The sequence below is a fragment of the Zonotrichia albicollis genome, chromosome 2 (genome assembly GCF_047830755.1).
Source record: "Zonotrichia albicollis isolate bZonAlb1 chromosome 2, bZonAlb1.hap1, whole genome shotgun sequence".
NCBI classification, from domain to species: domain Eukaryota; kingdom Metazoa; phylum Chordata; class Aves; order Passeriformes; family Passerellidae; genus Zonotrichia; species Zonotrichia albicollis.
Window position 1 is genome coordinate 98,427,391 of NC_133820.1, and position 25,104 is coordinate 98,452,494.

The window sequence follows — 25,104 nt, forward strand, 5'->3', positions numbered from 1 at the left end:
TAAGGTCATTAATCATCCTGGATGTACCTTTTAGGTGGGTCTTTCCATTGTGTCGATACAACCCTTTTTTTGAGTAAGTGGGAGTCTGTTCACTGGTTCATTTCATAGGAGTATAAGTTTGGAAGACTGATGTTAATGGCAATAGCTGAAATTATTGTCATTTAATGCATTGTTCTCCTGAGGCTCCAGAAGCCATGAACTGACTGCTGTTTCTGGCAAGCTACATTTTGGATGTTGCTATAGGCTATAATTGTTTCTATATGCTAAAAAGATTAGAATGCCATTAAGTGCATGTTATCTTTTTGCACAACAGGTTTCGGTGCTACATGAGCAGTAAAACTGCCACAATGAAAAGTTTCTGATCTAAAACTTGAAAAAATTGAGATAAATCCTTAAGTAGTTTGGAGGGACTGTTGTTTTCCCCCATCTCATTGCAGCACTACTTACCTTGTTTTTGAGGGTAGTTCCAAGTAATTTTATGTCTGTACAGATTCAATAACAATACATGTATGGGAGTATAATTTAATTTACGTATTGAAATTTTAAAATGGCCATCATTAGAAAGAATAGAAAGCCACATTTGGTATGGCTCAAAGCAAAAAAAAAAAAGGATGCTATTTGCAGATGTTAGTTTTCTCTCTAGCTCCCTTTTAATTTTTTTACTCTTTTTAAATTATTTCTGAGAAGTTTCCATGAGTGTCAGGAGTATTGTTCTCTTTGGCTTAAAAATAGCATGCATGAAAGTTTTTCTCCTGCTTAGAGAATTATTTCTCCTTTTTATTTAATTTAAAAAGAAATTATTTTAAAATAAATTTTCTTGTTCATACCCCCTATGAATGGAATTGAGTATTGTTTCTTGAGAAGCATTTTGGAGCCAGGAAATAAATATCTTTGGCAGAGCTAATGAAATTTTTGAAAAGTTTAAAAGTAAAGCATCAACTTTGAGCATCTGGCAGCTTTCAAAGTAGTATTTTGGTGGTTTTTTTCCAGTGAAGTTTTATGGCCTTTATTGCTACCACCTGAAATCTGCCATTTTGGCCAATAGCAGATAGTTTTTTACACTCATTAAAAAAAAACAGATGAAAATAAAAATTGCTTTAGTCAAAGTGGATGGAAATGCACATTTCTGTAAGGCAGAAATACAGGCTGAATACAGAATAAGCATCTGAGAATAAAGGTGTATGGATAAAATGTAATCTTTTTGTGCGTCAAGCTGAAATCATCTAATGTAATTTTGTTAGGAATATAAATAAAAGCAGATTTTTAGGTAGAGTACATGTTACTTTCAGTGAGCTTTTCTGTTTCTATGTATGCTTGTATAGTTTTTTGCAAGAATATATCTATCACAGAACACATCTAATTAGTGTTAGCTGTAAAAGAAACCTTGATGCAGTTGCAGTGTCTTCTGAAGCGTGAAACATGTTGTGAGCCAGATGTGTGAGCAGTGGCTTCAGGGTGGAGACTCACTTTCTTCCTTTCTCAGTCTGAGCAGTGGCTGCATTGTCTGTCTGGAGCCTGTGCTCTGAATCAGAATCATGCTGCCACTTTCTGTTTCATGGCTAGCTTTAAAACCTGAATTGGTGACTGAATTCCTAAAAATCTGCATCAGTCTTAACTGAGGGGAAAAGAGATGAGTGAATGAGCGCAATGTGACAACTCTTCTTACTAGGGAAGGGCCTTGCTGGGCAAAGAAACTTGTCTTTTATCTGAAGGCAGAAATTACAAAAGTGAGTTAGTGAAAGATTACATGCAGACTTACTTGGTTGTCAGTGATATGCTCAGTTTGTGCTGTTGTGTGCAGTAAAGTAGAAATCATTTTTCCTCCTCACTGTGAAATAGTGAGTAGCATGCTCAGGTATTGCAAGTGATCCGCTGTATCTGTTTAGCTTGTATTAACTTGGGCATAGGTTGGTGTATATGAGCTCTTACTTGAGTATGTACTGTGTCAAGTCAGATTTTTTTTTTTTTTTGTGAGGAGTATAAAATGAGGATTTTGATGAAGATTGTCTTTTTGTTATTTAGCTTACTATATTGCTTTCTCATTTCACATGATGATTAAAGTGCATTATCAAGGGATGATTCTATTTCAAATCTAATATATATATATAAACAGAAAATAAAAATTTGGCCAGTTGGCTTTTTGAGGGAAGGTCATTAGAGATTTTAATACTGAAGAAATAAATACGTTTCTGTGTAAAAAGACTTCGAAGTGTGATGTTTGTAGGTGTGATCTTTACTGCATTGTGTGTATTTTCTTTGTTGTGATGGCTCTTCCTGAGGTCTGCTGGAAAAATTATTGATTTCCTTATGTTATGGAGTACTAGAAAATAAATAAGTAAATTGCCTAGGTAAGTGCAAGGGGATTTAGCTGGAAAGCAAGCCTGCTGGCTGGTGATTCTCCCTTGCCTGGCACTCACTGTCTCATGAGAGAATGACCTTTTACATTTCCAGTGAACAGTCACCTGTTGGGACGTAGGCAGAAATCCAGGCTGATAGCCACACTGACTTGTCTGTCTTGGAGAACAGGCCTTTTTAGAAGAGATTTGGTGTGTTGGACACTGAACTGGGGCGTATTTCTTGAGGCTCACCAGACTTCTGTAGTCCTTCTGTAGTCCTGAAGCTGATTAAAATGGTCAGTAGCATTACAGTGTAATAGTGTTTTCCCTTTTGCGTATGGGATTTTATTTTTTACAATGGAATTTCCCATCCATAATAGTTTTATTTTTTCGTTCTTTATCCACCTACCTGTATTCCCCATGCTGCTCAGTTTTCCACTGTTCAGGATGATTGAAATTGTGTGACTGTGCATAAGCAGTTAATTCATAGTCTGAGCTTTAAAAATAACTTGTCCAAGTTTAGTTCTGCACTTTAGCCAATAGTGATACAAATGTAGCAATTACAATTACATAGACAGAAGTGAATGGCATTTAGCACATTGTAATTGGCTCATGTGGTTGTAGTTACCTTGAAGTGAGCTTAGTCATTAAGACAAAGGGTTAGAAACTGGACTTTAAAAAAAACCTTAATGTAAATTAGAAATTATTTAAATAATTGACCTTTCCCTATTTTGGTAAGATAGGACACTATTTTTAGAATTGGGAGAAAGTTTGTGGACTAGATTATAGAGGTTTGTATAAATCCAGTTTATAAGAAAGAAAACTGGTTTAGACAAGACTTAGGAAAGAAAACAGTTCTTTCAAGCTTGTAAGAGAATACATAAAGATCATTAGCATAAAAATAAATCAATGCAGGGCTATTGAGTAGCTGTTCCAGAGCTAAGTTATATTTCAGAATAGTGTTTTTATAAATGTATATATGTCAGAATGTACTTCCCTATTAAAATGAAGAAATTAACAGTGGCTAAAGGAAAGATAAGTGTGCAAAGCCACCTTAAAAATTGGATCTCAGTCAGAGTTGGCCTCATAAACTGTGAGCCACAGAGATTTTTTTTTTTTTTGTTATGCACCAAGAGCCTTGGCGTATTCACTGCTTGCATTACATGCAAATTTATTCTGTTTTGTGTAATTCAGTCACAGCTAAAGACTGGTGTTGGCTAAAGTGATTTTGATATTAAGTTCCGGTTTGCTTTGGAGATGTGTGGGATTTTAAAATTTTCTTGTTATTTGATGGTTTTTAGGTCTCTATTTTTCTTGTTTTAGCCCCAAATAGCAAAGGCTTGGACAAGAGACAATCAAAATAGGGATGTGTTTGAGCAAGATTTCTCTATATTAAGTGTATAAACTTTAGAAAATATGCTACTTAAGTTAATTCAACTACTGTTGGTTTAATTTTCTATCAAGCCCTGTGATGTTGTTGGAAAGGGCAGGGGAAAGCATTTAGGAATCTTCTGGTAATTATGACTAGATAGTGCTTTCACTGTTCCAGAAAGCCATGGTTTGGGGACTGGGGGCCGTGGTTGTAGTGGTGGGTTTTCTTTTGTCATTTTTAAAAGAGTTTGGGATGCTTGGAAAGTGCTGACAGTGGAACAAGCTGTTTGGAGCAAGTGGAAAGCATAGGTCCATGGTCTTTTTCTGATATCTTTTATGGGATTTTCACAGTAAAGCTGACTTAATCAAAGAAGTTGCATTTTAAAGCTTAGAGATTGAAAACATAAAATGAAACTTAGAATATTCTTGGTGTAAGCTTCTATGTATTCTGTTAGTAGTGACCTGCTGTTTGAAAAGAGGAAACCAAGAATACACAAGCCAGAAGCTGAAAAAATTTGACCCTGAAATCATATAATATCCTAGTAGCTAGAGGGACTGAAATTGTTACTGATTCTCATCAATCTGTTACATTTGCTTTTTGCAGAAGTTTGAAAGGATAGAGGTCTTCTCTTGAGAGGAATTTGTGTATACCTCTCAGAAGAAAGTATTCTGTTCAGCATAGGTGAAGAGGAAATGAGACTAAGATTCTTCTGGCCTTGAAATCTGCGGATATGAATATGTATCCTTTTCCTTCTTTGGTCCATGAACATTTAAAGTTTGACTAATAGCTATTATAATAAGCCCTCAGGGCTTCAGTTGCCTATAGGCTCAGGAAGAAATTATTTTCCATATGTGTAATGTGGCTTCTTGGCTGCTGATTTGTGCAGTGGCAGATCATGCTGTGACAACTGAAATGCTTCCCACCCCAAATATTATGTTGTGCCCCTCTTGTAGCAGTCGCCAGTCATGTGGCAGGGATGACTGAAATAGCACAGGCAAGAGTTCTTGATTTGCTGCATTTTACTATTCCAGAGTGTTAAAGTATTGGCTACAGTATTAGACTGGTAATGGACCATGAGGTATCAGCTTAAGCTTTGGGAAGAAGTTTTCCCAAGGGAAATTGTTAGGGACTTAGCAGAAAACAGTCATCTTCCTCTGTAGCATGGGGAATGGTTCACCTAATAAAGCATGCCCAAGTGATCTCATGCTTAATTACTTACAGTGACTTTGCACATTGGTAATAACCTATTGTCTATTGGTGACATAGGTATTTTGTGTAAAAGGACACTAAAAGCTGGTTTTGGGCTTGCATTGCAAAGTTTGTGAACTTGCTTAGGTCAGGTAGCACAAATGCAAAAGATGAGCAACTGCTTCTAATTCTGGAACAGGTAAAAAAGGACCCACAAGGGCACTGTCAGCATTTCACTTTGAAGAAAACTTTGTCCTCTCTGTGGTCCCATGTTGGATGGTTTGAGAGCTGCTCCTAGAGGGATTCGGGTGACTCTTTATGACTCGTCAGTGGAGGTTTTTTAAAATGTAATTAGTTTTGCCTTATTTGAATGAGGTGGCTTGTTTCATCCCGAATTGAGAGTCTGAGAAGCCAGTTGCAAAAACAAGCTTTCATCTCATGAAGGTATATGTATTTACTTGCCATTTCCTTGCTTTGATGAAGTAACCAATAAAGAGAAACGCTTGAAAGGCTTGAAAGTTAGTCTAAACCAAAATGAAAGGTATAACCACAGCAACTTCATCACCACCTCAGTTGAGATGTGTCTGCTGTGAAATGGACAGGAGCCAGACTTTGCAGTGCATCTGACTTCACCTGGCACTGTCATCTGCTCTCTGAAAACATTTCTTAAATGATATAGTGATGAATAACACTTCTATTTAACAGTGTTTTCCACTCAAAATGTTCTGGAACATCTGTTGCTTTGTTCATAACTTGTTGTAAAGATGGAATAATTAAAGAGTGGCTGAAGAAGTGTTTGTAGTTTACAGAAGGTCTGCCTGAATTCAAGATGCTTGGGTAGAAAGCTTGGGCTAATTTCTAGGGGCTTCAGTGCATATTATCCTTGTGAAAGAATTGTTGCTGCTTTCTGCTCTTTGTACTGATGGTGCATTGCATTTAAATCGGGGGGGAAAAGCCTCAGAAATACTAAGAATTTGTGATTAGATGAAATAGCCTTTTATGCTTTGCTAGTTGTTAATAGATCATTTATATAAAAAGTTGTTTTCTAATGACTTTTTTTTTGTTTGTGCCTAATGCTACAATCAAATGCTGTGTTTTCTCTGTTTCCAAACTAGAGATTTAGATAGCAATAGAATGCCAAAAACTCCAACTTCAGAGGTGCAGTTCCTTTTGATTAATAGGAGGGTTTGCTTGTATCTATAATTTTTTAAATTGTGATTGCTGAACTACCAATTTATCAAATACATGAGAAAACATAATTTCATTCTATATTTCTCTCCAAGTTAAAAATTGAGAATTTTCCCTCTGTGCTAGTTAATCTGTAATTTGGTGTTCTTGTGCAGAGGATAAGCATGACACTTCTGTGAAATCACAATTAACTGTCATACTCTGCATTTTAATGTAACGTGTCAAAGCTTCATTTTCTTATATCTTGCACTGCAATACACTTAGCCTTTTTTTTAAGTGATTTTAAAACCAAAATTCAACCATTAAATGAATATCTTGCATCATATGTATTGCCAGTTAAATTAAGAAGAATTCACTTGTTCTTTGGTCTGGCATTAAACTTCAAACTGGCAGACCTATTCCAGTAATTTAATTTTTAAAAGCCCAAAATTTCATAAACTCTAGGACTTGATTTTCTAACAGCTCTTCAAATGCTGTTTTGGGTTTTTTTTGTTTTTTTTTTTTTTTTAAGTCTCTTGCCCCATGTTCTGTATAGCTCTTCAGTATAAATGATTGACCAAACTCCTGGTTCTTCGATCAAGGATCGATTTTTGTTTGTTTTGAGTAACATTAAGGTAATAGCAATAAGCACACACAAAAAAGTAGTAACTTATTGCTGACACTACTGACTAGGACTTCTCATGGCACTGTACATATTGCAGTGTCAGTGTAAATATTGCAGGACTTGTTGTTTATGAGCTCCCCCTTTCTCTGTGGTGATTCTCACACTCCACCTGAGCTGGGCTCTCTCAGCCTGTGCACATTAGAGTTGTGTGGTATGGTAGTTTGGAAAGTAATTATATAAAACTTTGTTGTTTGGGGATCTTTTAAATTTGTTTCAGGGTTTTTGCATGCTAAAATACTTTTGGAGATGACAGCAGCAATCTTTGTCTTATATTAACTTTTACTTTGGGTCATATGAAAGCAAGGTCATGGAGCTTGTGCCTTTAAGGTGAAGGTATTGAAATGTGTGGGGAAGTCAGGATTGCAGAATGGGGTTTGCAAACAGTGATGTGTTAAGTAGCATAGTGAGTTTTGGATACTGAGTCAGGTAGTGAGGAAATGTTTGGGACAAATAAATGTCAAAGCTAATGTTTTTCCATGTGCTAGGTGCCTTTACCAAGAGTGCTTTTTGTTTTCTAAAAGTACTGACCTTTTTTTTTATTTAAAGCATCATAGAATGGCATTGTTGGTGACGTCATAATAAACAAAGCTTCAAAGTGGGAGATAAAGGTCTAAGTCTCCTTTTTCAGACTGGGATTCAAAATCCATCTTACAGAAGCAAACCGTGTACTTCTGTGTACTGGGAAATCTTTAATTTCTTCCTGTAGAAGTTCCTCTTTGTGGAAAGAGAGGAATGTTATCACCCTCTACTTCATCTAGTATGAATGGTACATGGTAAAGACAGTCATGGATAAAGGACATAGGAGTTATTTGTGGAACTTTTTTTTTTTAATACCATTTTCTCCTTTAAGATTGCTGCTGCATTTCATTCTAAAGACTTCCTTGGTGTGTGTGTGTAGGTGAGTAGATTTTTTGGGAAAAATGTAGAACTCTTTGAACCTTTCTTTCCTCTTTAAAACATACTCATTCTTGTACAGATTATTATATTTACAGGAAGGGCAATGCCGTTATTCTTTGTCTTTAGAAGAAAGTTGCATTCCCTACATTTTAAGAGGAATAGAAAAACAATTGCCTGACCAAACATGTAGAGGAAATGAGTGGAGTGTTTGAGGATCCTATATTTGACTGAGGCATGAACTTTTCATGGAGTTTAGTCTTATGGTACAAACACTTCTAAACTGTTTCAAATTATAATATGTTCCTGTCAAGCTGGAGAGGATTGTTGCCATGCCAAGGATTAGGCTGCAGTGTGAAGGAGGCTTTCCAGATGTACAGTAAAGATTATTGGTGTGTAAATAAAACAGAAATTCTGTTTGTGTCTGAACTCTTTGTGCGCTTAGATGTATTAAACTCATTTGTTCAGGTACCCAGCCTGTCATATTTATTCAAGTATGGGGTTGGCTTGGTACGGTCATTCTTCTTTGAGACCTTAGAAGTTGTTCCCTTTGGAATTTAGCATTTTTAAGGTAAAAGACTAATTTGCTAAGTGTGGTGCTTCTCAAGCGAAGTTAGTGTCACAGACTTGTGTTTGTTTTTTTGGTAGATTATGCATTATTATTTTGGTTTGTCATAGCTCTGTCTACAAAATTAAGATGTTTAATTTTTTGTTTCTGATTTAGTAACAAAATGGGTTTTTGTTACATTACTTAGTTTTTTATTTTTCTTTGCAGCTTTCATCCAGTCGGATGGCATAATAGAAATGCTACGTTTTGATGAAGGAGACCTATTGCAGGTATGTAGTCACAGTAAATCATCTGATCCAGCAATGTTGCATCTTTTTGATAGCTGCTTTTTGAACTCATGGGTTTGTGAAGTTCTGAAAACAAGCAAGCATTAAGCTCAAGTCCACAGAACCTTTGAACTTTCTAGTTGCTTTCAACAGTATGGTTCAGTGTGGCCAGAGGTTCTGGTTCCTTGATGTTTTGTGTTGGAAAAACTCGTGGGTTTTACCACAGGTTCTCACGGGTAGTTCTTTCTTTCTCAGAAAAATTGGGGGATACTTTGTGTTTAAGGCTCATCTTGATCTAGAGTTGAGATGTAATTGGCTAACTCATCTGCTGGAACTGCAAGTGTTGCAAGATTCCCGAACCTAAAGGCAGCTCTTGGGACCAAGTTACCACTGGGTTTAAAGAAATTCTAATTACTGCAGTAAAGTAATTACTGTTGAAAATAGTTGTTTTTCATGTATGATGTTGCCATTCCTGTCAGTTCTCTTTTGGTCTGAGTCAAAACAGGAAAAAAGTTAATTTTAAAGAATATATGCTGAAATTTTGAGATGGTAGTAGTAGCTAGGATGACATACATAGCAACATGGCTTGATACTAGAGCTGCATAGGTGTGAAGTTCTATTGACTAGGGTTTCATATGCATTTATTTTGTGGATTGCATGTATGATGAGAATATTTTTCTTAAAATTCCTTGATGGTAATAGTCTACTACTTGAAAGGGAGCAGAGGAGTTACCAGAGCAGTTCTTGATTTATAATTTCTATCTCCTGTGTAGTTGAGAAAAGTCAATATATGCATCAACATATTGCACGTTTCAGATTTATGATGTTGCCTTTTTTGTTTTTTCCCCTGCCTACTAAGTTGTTTAGGTTCGTTTTTTTCTTTCTTCAATCCTTGGTCCTTAATGTAACTCAGGAATATCTTACTGTAGATGTTAAGACTGTAATGTCCAAGAGTAAGATACTCCAAAATTATGTAAGCTGGTTACACGAAACATTGCCGTTAAAAACAAATAAGAAGCCCCCACTACAAACCCCTCAAAAAACCCTCCCAAACCAAAACACCCTACCAAACAAGCAAACCAAAAAGCCTCAGGTTCTTCTTTAGCCAGTTGTTCAGCTGTCATGTGCTAAACATATTCTCATAGTAGATATCTGTGTATAGGTTTATGTTTAGATGTGTAGATTAGAGTGGTAGAAGTTTTCCATATAGTGGTTGCAGTTTCAATTATTAAGGCTTTCAGCTGTGAATATTTCTTTAACTTGCTTGAAGATACCACATATCAGCACAAATAGAAGGAAAAAACCCACAAGACTCAGTTTATTTTTTTTACATACTCTACTAGAACACATTTAGTTTAATAAAATCAGCTTATATCATTGGCCCAGTGTTTAAGGTAAAGATGATAGATGATAGGTAGTTGCATTCACTCATCTGTAGTTTGTGTTCCTTTATCACCAGGATTATATTTTAAAGCTAGTTCAAATTAATCATTAAAATCTGTAATTATCTTACTTATTTTAGCACTATATTAACCACTAGTTCTTAGACTAGAAAGTAATGGTACTGCTGTGACCCACTCAATAAGTCATATCCAGATGGGAAAGTAAAAGAATTGTTAATTATACTAACCATTGCAAGATGTAGAAATATTATTATGGTGGGACAAATTCAAGCAATTCTGCATTGGGCTGCCACTTCCCTTAATATGTTGCTGAATGTTTTATTTAAAAGAAAACAAGTGAGACAAAACTTCTGATAAGTGGTTTGTATGTTTTATGTTATGATTGTGGCTCTTAAGCCAAACATACTTACATAAGTGAAACCACTTCCTTTTAATGCAAAGGATAGCATATATTGTTTTCTCTAGCTTACAAATTAATTGGGTATTTTCATGTAGATATTAATATGGTGACATCTTGTGACTGCTTCCTGGAATTAAAAAAAAAGGCAATTACACTGTTGTGAAACTAGACTTATGTCTTGTGAACAGCAGTCTACTAAAGTTTTAAACCTACTGTGATGTCACTGACTGTTTCTCTTTTGAACTTTCCATAAGCTTTCACAAATGGCTGTTGTTCATTACAAATACTATGATGTAGTGGTAAATCAGTATTGTGTAATGTTATGTCACCTTCAAACAAATGATTTGGGGTTTTTTTAATATAAAAATAATCAATTCAGTACAGTGATTAATAATCATTGTGGTATCAAAGCCATCTCCACTCTTGGTTTACCATCTCCACTTCCCCCAAGAATCTGATATCTTTAGAGCAGAAGCAAGCTTTTTCTTGTTTGAAAGTTGCTTTACAAATAAAGTAAATCAAATGCCAATTCTTGAAAAATTATATTTTTAGGGATTCCTGCCACTTCCTTCCAGTTAGTGCAAACCCTGCTGATAGTGGTTTTTTGCACTAATTTGGAGTACATACTGTTGGTAAATACTCCTTATGTCTTTCAATCACACATTAGGAATTCCTTTGTAAAAAATGAATGTGTTGAAAAGTTTGGTTTAACCAGTCTGACTGAAAACCCCTATGTATTGAAAGAGAATAAATCTTTAAATATTTAAGTAGAAAGCATTTCATTGGTAAAAATAAACTGACAATGGAAATTTCATGAGCTCATGCTACTGGATAACTAGCAAAAGTAGAGACTGTACTCTCTGGGTGTGGACTTACAGTTTGTGGTTTAGAAAGTGCTATACTGTGTAGCTCAACCTTCTGAGAAAAGTGAGAGTTCTATTCTTGAGCATATGTGTTCAGATTAAAGGTTTATATCTAAATAAAATGCTAGTTCTGCCTTTGGATTCAATTAAAATAACGAAGTAATTTATTATCTCTGTCTATTCACATGAATTGATCCCTTTAAGAGCTCAGGTTTTTGAACTCTTCAAATAATTCATTTAGATCCTGAATATAGGGTAAGAATAGTATTAATGTAAATGCAATGTAGGGTTTGGGGTTTTTTTCAATAGCAGGTGGTTTGCAGATGTCTGTATAGTTGTTTGTCGCTTCAGAGTCATAGACTTGGTTGATTGTGAAGGACCTTGGGAGATCATGTATTCATTTTTCAGGTGGTGTTGTGTGTAGATGGGCTATGCCTGGCAGGTGCTTGACGCTTCTGCTCTTAGAAGATGTAGAGAAGTCTGTAAGTTTCATGCCTAAGCTGGTTTTACTGATGCTTTTCTTCTCAAGGGCGTGTGTACACTTGGGTTTTTTGTTAGGTTGTTTTACCTCTTCATCATGATAATTTTGTGCTGAAATCTACCTGTAGCTTCTTCATGCAAGTTTTTTACAACACTTAATTTACTGGATTTTTATTTGTCACTACTGAAAGTGTAGCATTTATTTAGACATTGTGCTGAGAGGACAGAGTAGTTCTTTCCCTGTCTAGTAACGCTTGTTTTAGTAATGCCAAAATGAGTAGTAAGTTTTTGAGAGCATTTTGTTTGCTCAAATAGTTTGTATTTCACTGTGCTCTCCTAGCACATTGTTTTCTTTAGTATGCTATCAGTTATTCCCTTCCCAGTTTTACATTTAAGCTCTCCTTCAGCTGAACTTTGCTATGTCAGTGTCAGGCCGTCCCCTCCATGTGTCATCTTGATTATTTGAACTCTTGTCCAGACCTGACAGATGCTTCATGTCTCTGACAGTGATGTCATCTGCAACTATTAGGAGAGCTGAAATAAACTACAACTGTTACTTTTAATAATTTGTCCTTTCATGTTAAGCCAACATACCAGCTCACTTTTTGAGGACTTTACTTTGAAAAATGAATGATAAAGGAAAATTTATTTTTCGGAGCAAAGCTTTCTTTTCTTTTTTTTTTAAGGTAATAAATGACTTTCCCTGGTCCTTCTATTTGTTATTAGAGCTTTTGCCTTGGGTATCTAATATTCTTCTGGACAGTGTAGTTGAGACCACTGTTTTATAGAGTGATTAATTTTTTTTTTTTTTTTAAATTCAGACTGTTTGGAAAGTACTTCTGTTTATGTAGTAGTATTTTTAAAGTAGTGTATTGCTAAAATGAGAAAGGAAAGTGGTAAGACTTTTCAAATTATCTTACTGTGAATCTGCTGCAATAATCATAAGTGTTTGCAACCATTTTTTTACAGGTAAGTTCCTAGAAATTATTTTACTGATAATTACTGGTTTGCAGAATAGCTGAAATACTGGGAATAAAGAAAGCCTGTGTGCTTATATATACTTAATACATATTTGCTGTCTTTGTTCATAAATTGCTGTAAACTGCTTGTTGCAGAGACTGATAGTGAGAATTACAATGGTAATTGTATGACATATGACATATTAAGATCCTGTCTCATATGACAAAGAGACAGGATCTTAATATGACTTGCAGTGGCTTCTGAAGACATGGAACCGAATTACCTTTGTAGGACTCAGCTGTGTTGGTCTCTTACTGGTGGAAGTTTAGTATTTTCTGCGTGATTTCTACTTCATTCTCAGTGGTGCAGCAAAGAATTCTCTTAACACAACTGGCAAGCTTTCAGTTCTGGTGTATCAGCAATAGTGTTTTCAAGGCGTGAAGTCTAAGTGTATTTTTAATTAACTCACATTTTCATATTATATGTAAATCCATTTTTTCATATTTTATATTCATTAATTCATTCATTCATTTTGATATTGTATAAAAATAATTTTTGAAGGGATTTGATGTGATCTCCATTGGTATTTCTGTAGCCAAAGTGTTAAGAATGCAGGCTCGTAGGTGTGCAGTAACGTGGCTGGACCATTGACCTTGCTGGGTGTATTCTACAGGGCAGAGTTCAGCTGGCAGTGGAACTGAGGACAGCATTGCTCAGTGTTCTCTTTAGCAGCCTGGCTGGTGGCATGGAGAGTACTTTCAGGGAGTTCAGAGATGATACCAAATTGGCCAAGGGAGCTGTTACACTGGAAGGCAAGGCTGCTGCTCAGAGGGCTTTCAGCAGGCTGACAGGAACCTCGTAACCTTCAGCTCAGACAAATGCAAGGCCTGCACCTGAGAGGGAGCAACAGGATGGGCTGGGCCGTGGCAGCAGCACTGCAGAAAAGACATAGGGGGGTTCTGGAAGAGGACAGGTTGAACATAAGTTGTCCATGTGCTGTTGTAGGAAAGACAAGTGCCAGCCTTCTGAATTGTGAACAAATGTGGACCCAGAAGATAAAGGGTGTGATTTTGCCCCCTCCTGTGAGACTGCAGCTGAGTATTGTGTCCAGTCTGGGCTACTCAGTGTGAGGAAGGCACTGACATACTGGAGCAGGCACAGCAAAGTAATACAGGATGGTCAGGGCCTGGAAGACTTCTCATGTTAGGATATAGTTTTTTCAGCTATTGGGAGAAAAGACCAAGAGGAAAACTGATTTTTGAATTAATACGAACCAGATTTTTCCCGTATGCCATGGAAGGATGAGAAGCATTGGACACAGATTCCCATGCAAGAAAAGAAAAAACTTTTAAACTTGAGGATGTTCAAACACTAGACCAATTTATTAAAAGAAGTTGAATTTCTGTCTTTTGAGATCCCCAAAACATGGTGCCCCAAAGCTCACCTGCACTTAGGAGACCTCCACTCAGCAACAGCTGACTAGATGGCCTCTGGAGCTTTCTTTCCCATGTGTGTGGCTTTATAACGGAGTAAGAGCCATCCTAGTTCATTGCTGTGGCTTGTGAGCAGCTGAAGTTCTTCTGCATCTTGCACTGGAAGAGTTGCCGTCCCCAGGCTTTAGATTAAAAATAATTGGTGCCCAGGAGTGACTGTTGTAAAGCCAGTGTCAACAGCATGTGTTGCATCACCTACAGTCAGGTGATGAAGTTTTAATTTCCTTATGTGAGTTTGGGTCATGAAAAACCAGGGCAAGAATGGCTTCAATCCACTTTCAGCTACCTTTCAGATTACAGCATTTGTTTTTTCATTACCTTAAGCAAGATATAACTCATTAATTAAGTTTATTTTAATTATAATAATTATTAATATAGAGCTCAAGAAGATTTAATAACAACGAAGATTTAAGCTGCCATTCATCACTTTTGTAGCTCTCAGCATATAGTTGCAAGCAGCACATGCCTCTTCTACAAGAAGGAATCAGCCTTACTATGAAATAGCGAGATGTAAAATGTTCTGAGTCTTTAGGACTGCAACAGTCTTTAAATTGGTGTGACTAATCTCTTGTGTAGGAATATAGAAAACTTTGGTTGTTGAGAATTTTGTTAATATTAAGGAAATATATTTGGTGTTGGAAATCCCTGGTCTTGAACCCCAAGAGGGTCTGCCTCCTTGCATTGCCCCAAATGTCCTTGTTGAAGACTTCTGAGCTCTAGTTTAGGTGCTTAAACATAGATAACCAGTGCTATTTGAGATGTCCTGGGCATCTACATGGACCTGGCAGATGTGGCACAGGGTGTAGGAGAAACTGTGTCCTTCTGGATGTCAGTCTGGGAGCAGGCAGGCTGCCCCAGGACATTTATCTCAAGTGGCAGCAGATGCCTATGTTTAGATGACTGAATGTAGTGCTAGGTAATATGACCTCTTATCGAGAAGTGAAGAATAGCTATTATAACAAATAGTGAGACATTAAAATTAACTTGGTGGTTGTGACTGTTTGTTTGTTTAGTGGGATTTTTTGTTTTTGTGTTCTGGCTGAGGTTAACAGTCATGAGTATTTAATTCGAGATGGCCTTCAGGCTGTGAGATATGGATTTTGATTGTCCATGTATGCAAGATTATTGTCTGGTGTCTTCCACAATTGTACTGAGTCTTTAAAGTGTACTTTGAGATACAGATTCTCCATGAAATCTGTCTTGAGAATATAACTCCGTGAGGAAACTATTCCTAAGTCTTGAAACCATGGTGTTGGCTGACTGCCTTCCAATTTTCTAGCTCACTGTGTGCAAGTTTTCTCAAGGTCTTTATACTGAAATCTCTTGTTTTATAGTTTAATCCTACTAGGGTTATATAAGAGATTAAATTAAGGCATACTGTTAGGAGCAACAGCCTAAATGTTATCTGCTGTATTTAAATTAAAAAATAAATTAAAAAAGAATCATCTCTCTTCAAGTCTTGAACACAGCCTTTTGGGTGAAAGGATCATAAATGCCCAGTACTGATAAAAGGGGTGATTTTTCCCTTTCTCTCTTTTCCCCTACTCAGTTGTGTATTTCTACTGTTCCTTTTGTCCTGAAGTTAGGTTTTGTTGTTAGGGATTTGGATTGGGAAATTAATCCAATTGAAGGGGTTTTTTTCCTGTAACTTATCTTATTATCTGTCTTGAAATATTAATAGTGTACACATGCATTGTACTTCCTGATCTGTACATGTCAATATTTTTTTATTTCTAATGCTTCTTCAGTACAGATAAGATTTAATAAATGTTTCATATAAATAATATTTTGCTCATTCTGCTCTTTCAGAATGTAACCTTTAGAAGAAAAGATGAAGCTGTAATTTTAAAAAGATAGTTATATTTCTCTTTACCTGATAAACCAACAGTATTAAGCAAAGCCTATACAATAAATAGTGGATTGATCAGGTACATGGCTTTAGTTCCTGACAGTTTTGTGCAGTCACAGAGGAAAAATAGCAGGCCGGACTGCAGTACAATAGGTCCACAATTACACCTGGAGATCAAATTTTTTTTTAAAAAAAGTGTTTAGGACTTGTAATTGAACATAGTTGTATGTTTTTGTTTACTGCATGACTTGAAAGATTGATGTGTAATAAAAAAGAGAGGTAATTATAGAAACTGCCACATGAGATTTATTTTTGGTTTAGTTCCATGATGCTATAGTTGCTGAAGTTGGTATGCTATTTCTTTGCGCTTGATTGACACTGATCCAAAAAATGAACTTTAAAAACCCCAGCAAAGTCCACACAACAAAATACACACAAAAACAATCAAACAGAATAAAAAGCAAGCAGCTCCTGCTTAAAAAACTGGAAGTGTAATTAAAATGAATTTATAATATTGCTTGTGTTTAATGGACATCTGAGAGCTAAAACCAGCCTTTTTCTTGTAAGCATGAATCTTTGATGGATTTTTGCTCTTAAATATATCTCAGAAATACCAATCTTAGCAGAACGATTTGTGATTTTAAACCCGATCTACAGATATTTGACTTAATATTTTCATAGCAAATCAGTAATTGCAGAACATAGGGGAAAACCTTGGATGTGCAGTCAGATAATTCAACTCCCAGCAGTTAACTACAGCCATGGCAATGTAGTACTTGCACTTTTTTCAGTTATGAGTATTTCCATTGCTTTCTGGAATTAAATTTGATCTCCACTGCCCTCTGTCTAAAAGTTGGCCTGGGTGGAATCTTAGACTGAGTCTAATATTAGTGGTATTTGCAGCCAATTATGATGCTTAAGAGTACATATAACTAACAACTTTCTGTATGAAATTATTAATACTTAATAGAACGTGCTGTCTTGTTAGAGCCAAAGCTAGTTGTCAAGGATGGGACAGTGCTGGTAGTATCTATTTTAGTTGCCTTGTCATAGGATCTGAATCTGTTGGTTCCATCATCTGACTGTCAGGTAGCTGCTGGTAACTTAATTATGTGCTTTAGTTATGTTTTGAAAGAAAAAACCCTTCCTTGTTGAAAGAAATGTTTTATTTAATTTTTCTGATTAATGTGCTTTAAAGGACATTGGTTAGGATTACAAGGTTTTATATACAGTTTTGTATATCTCTTAATTTCACAGAGTAAGTCCAGTTGTTGTGGTTTAAGTACAGCTGGAAGCTCAGCCTTACGCAGCTGCTTGCTCTGTTTCTCCATGGGAGGGGATGGGGGAAGGGAATCTGAGGTGTAAAAGTGAGAAAACTTGTGGAATAAGATAGACACTTTAGTAGGTAAAGCAAAATAAAGAAATCACAGAATTATAATCTCAGAATATTCTGAGTTGGAAGGGACCACAAGGATCAACAAGTCAAACTCTTGGCCCTGCACAGGACATCCCCAAGATTCACAGCATGTGCTTGAGAGCATTGTCCAAACACTTCTTAAATGCCTATTGCTGTGCTAAACCACCCTCTGGGTGAAGAACCTTTTCCTAATATTGAACCTAAACTTCCCAGACACATGCTGTCACAGAAGTCATATACCCACCATCCTTATCTCAAGCCATGAGTGTTCTCATGGTTGAATTAAGAAAATTATGTGTGTCAGTTTGAAACTGGAAGGTTTGCCTTTGTCTTTCCAGTCTGAGGAAAATGTAAGGTATGTAAGGAGAAGATCTGCCTTTTTGTGTTGAATTCCTTTAGATTTCATAGCTAATTAAATTGTTAATTAGCAGTACTTCCTAGAAAGTGTTAGAAAACATTTTGTACCTTAAACATTCATGACTTAACTAAAACTGATTTTAAATTTCTTCCTTCTTCATTTTAATTTAATTTCTCTTATAGCCTGTTGTAAATTGTTTTAGAGTAGTAAGTATTTACCTGTATCTTACAGGAAATAGAAAAAGGAGTGTGGCATCAGAACTTTAGAAGCTGAACTAAAAGCTTATCAGTATATGAGTAGTATACCTTAGCTAGGAGAACATGGAAAGATGTGTAAGCTTTTTTTTCTATTCAGTAAATTAATGGTTTAAATGAAGATTAAGAAATGGACTGGTTTCCTAATTACAGTACTAACATAGAAGGTATATTTAAAGGAAAGCTTGCTGACTTTCGAATTACACTAACATAGCATAAAACAACTTTGCTTGTTTTTTAGTCTTTTCTTCACTGAGGAAAAACTGCACTGATTATTGTGTACTATAAAATGTAATTTCATGTGAACCCTTTCCTTCAGCAAGGCAGTCTGGCTCCCTATATCAGAGGTTGTGAACAAAAAAAAAAATCTAAAGAATGCTCTGTATTGCCTTTCAAAATTGCAAATAAATCCTCAAGTTACAAACAGATTAGCTTTGTTTTACAATGGTAAATAATTCACTTCCAGCTTTCTTTAGTTTGATGTGAACTGGAGGGTGAGTAAACCAAATAACTTCATTTTAAATCCGGAACACTACTTAGATTTATAATCCAGAATTGATCCTTGACATGAATCAAACATTAATGTTTGTAGACTCAGTGATTTAACAGGAGTAATTATAAAATTTCCAAAAAATGTCTCCAAACAGCAAAATCAAATTCCTCTAATAAAAGAATCTGTATTTTAAGTAAAGACAATTTTGAAGGAACTATTTTTAAAAATACTTTTAGCTTAGAAAAAAAGATACAAAATGTAATTTTTAGATTAAATAGAAATCAATGAAGTGTCCAGCCAAAGGGAGTTGATTTTAGTTCTGAAATGAGATACAAGTTTGCATTCCCCTTGCAAACAAGTGACATCGTTGTACTAGAGGTGAACTGGTCAAGATGCACTGTGGACTTCATCAGACCTGTGAGCTTTTTTCCCCCACTCTCAGGAGATAAGTATTCTGGTTGGCCATGAAATGTCTTTAAGAGGACAACTAAAATCCTCAGTTTGATCTCCAAATCCTGTGGGAAAGTAGAAGTTTTCCAAGTCTGGTATGCTTTAACATTAGCTGTATCAGAAGGACACTGCGCACACAGGCTTCTAATCCAGTTGGTGTTTCTTAGGCAAGAGTAAACTAATTGGGAGTCCCTAGACAACCTAACCTCCTTGTTTGCAGGTAATTAACTGAAATGTCCAGCAGAGTGGAAGGAAGGGTATGAATAATAGAGGCTAGAAGATCATTAGCAGAGAAGGAGGAGATGGTGTTTCCTAGTTAAATGGGGATTATAGCCTTCTTTGTTTTCTAGGTGGTAAATTACATCAATGAGGTAATGGGCGGGCTATTTTTTGTTTTATATGCTTTTCCTTGTAGATTGTTTCATACATCTATCTATGCTAGGTTTTTCTTTTGCTCCATACAGTGTTATAATTTCCTGGACTTTTTTCTTCTCTCACTTTTAGGTTGTTAAGTTGCTGTTTGTTTTGTAGTTTGTGGGCATTACTACTACAGTTCTTGTCCAAGGCCAAACTTAATTTCTCTAATTGGAAAAAGCCAATTTACATTTTCTGCTCCAGTTCAGAGCTTCTCCTTTTTGTTTTCAAGCCCTGATTTACACACTTGTTGCTGTTGCCAGGTTGTTGAGGTGTTTTCCTTGCTGGTGGTATAATGCTGTTGGCTTCCTAAACTTTTTTTTTTTTTTTTTTTTACAGACTGAGACAACTTTAGGCCTCAGTTCATATCAACAGAAAAGGTAAGCATCTTTCTAAAAGTTTAATACGGACTTTAACAATAAGATTTGTGGTACTTTTCATAAGAATAATAATGTTTTAATGTAAAAAAGATCAAATACAAACCATGTCATTTTTTTTCCAATGATTTTTCTCATGCAGAGGAAATGAAACTAAAATGAGATAGTTTTTAATATTGAACAGATCAATCATAGGATGGTTTGGATTGGCAGGGACATTGAAGATAAGGTAGTTCCATCCCTCTGCCATGAGCTGGGTTCGTGTCCCTCACTATCCTATCAATAAAGAATTCCTTCCTAATTTCTCATCTAAACATTCCCTGTTTCAGTTTAAAGCCCTTTCTTTCTCATCTTAGTACTAAATGACCTTGTGAAAAGTCCCACTCCACCCCTCTTATAGCCTGTTTTGGGTACTGGAAGGTTCTCTAAGGTCACCTCAGAGCCTTCTCTTTGTCAGGCTGAGCAGCCCCAACTCTCCCAACTGTCTTTGTAGGAGAGGTGCTTTGTCCTTCTGATCATCTTTATGGCCCTTCTTGAGGAAGAAGCTTCACATATGGAGTTAAAAACTGAAGAATTCTTTGATTCACTTTGTAATTTTTACCACAGAGTAATTCTGTGTAATTAAAGTGAAAGTCCCCTTGTAGATTTTTTATAAAAGTAATTTTTCTGTAGTTTCTCTTATTGAGGAGAAAGTTTGCCTACTTCAAAAATTCTTGATGTACTCTTTGGAGAAAAACTTGATGTTATTTGATAGATTCTTCCCTGCATTCCTTTGTGCCATCATAAAGTCATAAAGGTTGGAAGAGACCTCCAAGATCGCCAACTCCTATCTTCAGCCATGTGCCACCATGCCCACTAAGCCATATCACAGAGTTGTTCATCTACTCAGTTTGTGATGGTGATGTCACCACTTCCCTAGGGAGGCTGTTACAGTACTTAACCACATGATGATTTTTTTCTGAATATCCAACCTGAATCTCCCTGGCACTGCTTGGGGCCCTTTCCTCCTGTTCTGTCTCTGGTTGCCCGGGAGGAGTCTGACCCCTACATGGCTACAATCTCCTGTCAGGTGGTTGTAGAGAGCAGTGAGGTCACCCCTGAGCCTCCTTTCCTCCAGACTAGACAACCCATGACCCTGTGTTGTCCTCTCCTGTCTTGAAGACATAATTTATTACTGAAGAGTTTGCCATGTATGATACCCGAGAAGGAAAATAAGTGGCCTCTTTTTGCCCTGATCCCTAATTGTTCTCTGAAGAATCATCTGATATTCTTGTTTGTTGAATGAGTGCATTGAACAGTAATAATCAAGCTTGTTTCTTGGACAAGTAGCATTCAGCAAACTATCATAGTGCATTTTCAGTAAATAGAGTAATGTTTTTTCCACAACTTGTTTTCTGTTCCTTTTCAGGAAATCTAGTAAAAGAATTTTCCATTTTGAATGAGTTCCTATTTTACTGTGTGTATAGTTGCTTAATTGTGGGCTTAAGATCATTCTTTTTGCACGTTTTGAAAAACCTGTGAAATCTCCAGCTGTGGACAGGAATGCAAACAGCTGTGGTTATGTGCTGCAGTATATCAGTCTGATTGCAAGTATGAGAACATGAATTTGGACAAAAGAGAACAATGATTAGTGTATTTCTGTGTTTTGGATGTAGCCATAACTTATGGAGATTCTTTAAATGGAATAGTATCTTGTTTAAATCATGAAATCTCAGTGGCAGAAAGAAAGTGCCTATATTGGCATCCGTAGATTTGGTGCAGTATTGTTTCCCAGAAAACGACTGAATTTGGTGATTCTTGTGATTGAGGCCATGGACTAGATTGCTTACAGGATTTTTTTAATTTTAATTTCTCAGTTAAGAAGATTGCTTTCTGTATTGGAAAACTTCAGTGTTCTAGACTTTATTCTGTTAAAACACTGGTTTAGATACCTGAAAATAAATAGTCTGTTCCACTTAAGTGTGCTAGCCTATTTGAAGTTCAGTCACAATGATGAAGGTTTGCATTGCAAGGTCTCTGATACCATGTTACATAGCAAATACCAAATTTGTTTTTTTCAAATTTGTTGTTACTGGTTTTGCATGAATCTTTCCTTTAAGTCTTTTTCTTGGTGTTTTTTTCAATGGTGTTGCTAGAAACAATACATAACTTCTCTAGGTGACTTGTCTTCCCTTGTCCTTATTAGAGATTATTTCTTCTTCTTGGTATAGCTTGCCAATATTTTTTCCCTATATAGGCAGTTTATTCAGTTCTCTGATGTACTTTTTAGCACTAAGTGGAAGGAGGGAAATGAGCTGGCAATTTAATTTGTTTTGTTCATGCCTATGGTCAGGTTACAGTGCATCTATTCAAGCTTCTCCCTGTTCTTTCCCCAGACACTCCTCCTTGGGAATTGCTGGCTTTGAACTTTGCCTGTTACGAGTGTGTTTTCCTGATACATGGTTAATATTGATATTTCGGAGCCAGCTACTATCTGGGTAGTTTATAAAAAAAATTCTTGCTAATCTCTTTATTCATCTGCATTTTTAGCAGCAGCTTCTGCCAGATACTGAAGTGGTCAATTGTTTTGTGGGAGTTCACTTTCTCACTGAACCTGTGATTAATACCCATATTTCTAAAAAAAATCTAGTTTTAAAAATTGAAATATCTTTTCTGATATATGCAGCCTTATTTTTAAATATTAACAAGTTGTGGATGCACTCAGGTTACTTACAGAACATTTTTAGCTCAAGAAGTCTGCAATGGCTCTTTCGAGGATTCTGGCACAAAAAGTACCCACTGTGAAGCATTTGCCAATTTGTCATTTTAAAGGTCCGCAGAGTTATTTTTAGAGATGCTTTTATTTGATTTTGTGGTAATGGAAATAAAGTAGCAGCTTTCGAAGAGTTCTTGTTGCTAAATAAAATCATGAGAATTAAGTTGTTTCACAGCTTAATTCTGCTGTCTTTTATTTCTTTACAATTTACGGCACAAGAGAGGAAATAAAACCCTTTAAACAACTGCTGAAGTAATGTGGGAAAAATTACATGTGGAGTATGCTTAGATTTGAATTTTCTGCAGAAGCAATTAAAGATGTTAGAGATAAGATTCCACAGAGCACACAACTCCTACAGAAATCCCAGAACAGCTAGAAAGGTAAAGTGAGGATACAGAGACAGTTGCTGCCCAACTTTGCAGAAATCTTTAAATACTATATGTGGCAAGCTTTTTCTTCATCTCCAAATGCAAAGATGTGCATTGATTATCTACCAATTGAGTGCCTAATACTCTGATCAACAGCAAAGCATTATGGAAGTGCTGAAGAATGTCCTTAAGCTAGAAGAATATTGTGGCTCAGCACAGATGGAGGCCCATATCAGCTACAGTGTTTGCAGGCGTTGCTATTTTGACCATGTTTATGACAGCATGTGTGACAAATACTATTGAGACATGAAGATGCACTTCAGTGAGTTGCATGTGGGTAGCAGCAGTATCTTAGTTAGTAGTTGAGGTAAATATCCACTCAGACACAGCATGGATGGAACAGGGAGGATAATGATCCTGCTGGGTGGGGACTATGTGTAGCTCACTCTCAAGTCTCATTTTTAAAATCAAAATTCTTGCCGAAGGAAAAAGATGTTGAGAACATTTAAATTATGGGTCCATGTGATTCCTGGCCAGTTCTTCATCTGCTGGCAGATATCTGCAGTCCTCTCTTCCAGATGCATCTTTTCTTTTTCATGTTGTTGTTCTTGTCTTTAAAAGTTAGAAAGCTTGAAGGCGTAGGGAAGGAAAAATGTTTAAATTGTGATATGAGACCGGGAGCCATATTTCTACATGCATACAACAGTAATTAACTTCATGTCATTATGCTGTAAAATTGCCCTACCCATGGGTGTATCCAGCCTTCGGTGAGCAAGTGCCCAGCAGGGCAGAGACATTATCATCATTTCCTTGTCTGCTGCAAGTTGACTCATGTTGGGCCCTTCAGAAGACAAAGTTTGTGGATCCCTATATTGCTTGCTCCTGTTTGAATCTTATTACAGTTCTTGCTTTTATTATAATAGTTGGCATTCATTATGATGTTGCTGCCTTTACCAAACTTTAACCAAATGTAACAAATTTTAAAAATCTGTGTTGGCCAACTGCTTTCCAGGATAATACAGCTCTGTGTGCTGAGAAAATGTTGCCTAACCTTTTGGGTATGCAAAGAATTGAGTATGTAGTGATTGTTCAAGTTAGGCCAAGTTACTCTTGACAGCGTTTTCAATACATGTGAAATAACGATATTAATTATCAGTATTGTAAATATTTTTAATATTTTTCCATAAAAGGAATTGATATGTTTTTCTGCCAGTAATTACCAACACAAAGAGGTGCTGTCTAACTGTTCAAAGTTTTAGTTTTGGAAGAAATGGACTGAATTATTTTTAAGATCACTCTAAGATGAGTGGTTTCTGTTTAACATTACCTTGACAATGGAGGTACAGGAGCCTTTTGACCTTTTTCATTTAGAAATGTCCTCTAAATCATTTTTAAAATTAGACTGTAAACTCTGAAGACATACTAGTCACTTGTTTTATCCTTATGAAACCTAACTGCTAGTATAGTTTTCCAGTTGTATTCTCCTATGTCCAGTGTCTCTGTAAACCTCATTCTGTTGAGTATTTGTGCTTCAGTTTGAGATTTGACTTTAGCCTGATAAGGTGTACCCAAGCACTCTCTTATTTGACAACTGTAATGTGTCACAGCCACACTTAATAATAGCAAGAATTTTTTATTTTTTTTGTAGACCTGAATACAGTTTTTTTTCCTATTGGTGTCTTCTTGTATTTTCACTTCTCTTGTACTGTGATCTGCAAACACATGGCATATGTGCAGACACACATATTTAAGTATATGCTAAGGCTGACTGGATGTACTAAGCCCTCTCCTGTCCTGGTAGTGTTTTATTATTTTTATGTGGACAAAGCTGTTTTTAGTGACTAGGCTCTGTAGCATTGGAGATGTTTTGGCATCCAAACATAGAGCGCTGGAAATTGATTGGCATGCTGTGTATTATACTTGGAGTGTGAAGATTCAGTCTGAGTTTAAATGAGTCATTGAGACAATGTAATTTTATTTAAAATGCTTTTGATTTGATTTTGATTAAAAGATACAATTAAGATTTCCTAGCCTATTCTTAAACTTTTACTCCTATAAATAACTTCCTTGTTGAAGTGGTTCTGAAGTATGGCAAGACATCGGAATTTGATCAATAATTAGCTTTCCTGGAATTGCACTGGATGGAGTTGGATTGATCTTTGCTCAAGGCCTCAGCTTTCATAAGACAAGCCACATGTGTGTGCTCCATTTCCTGGCTGCTCCTCCACGCTGGGGCAGAGCTGCGTAGTTCTGGGTAGAACTGGGTTTGTGAAGTAGCTTTCCTTACCCAGGAC

General features: G+C 36.3%; 1 protein-coding gene across 1 annotated transcript in view; it reads left to right on the forward strand.

The window, feature by feature from the left end:
* The window catches only part of TMEM131 (transmembrane protein 131), a 94,216-nt gene that overhangs the window by 11,158 nt on the left and 57,954 nt on the right, over positions 1-25,104 (forward strand). The window contains exons 2-3 of the mRNA XM_005486413.4: positions 8,418-8,479; positions 19,650-19,690. Of these exons, the coding sequence (XP_005486470.4) occupies positions 8,418-8,479; positions 19,650-19,690 (103 nt within the window). The remainder of the gene's footprint in view (positions 1-8,417; positions 8,480-19,649; positions 19,691-25,104) is intronic.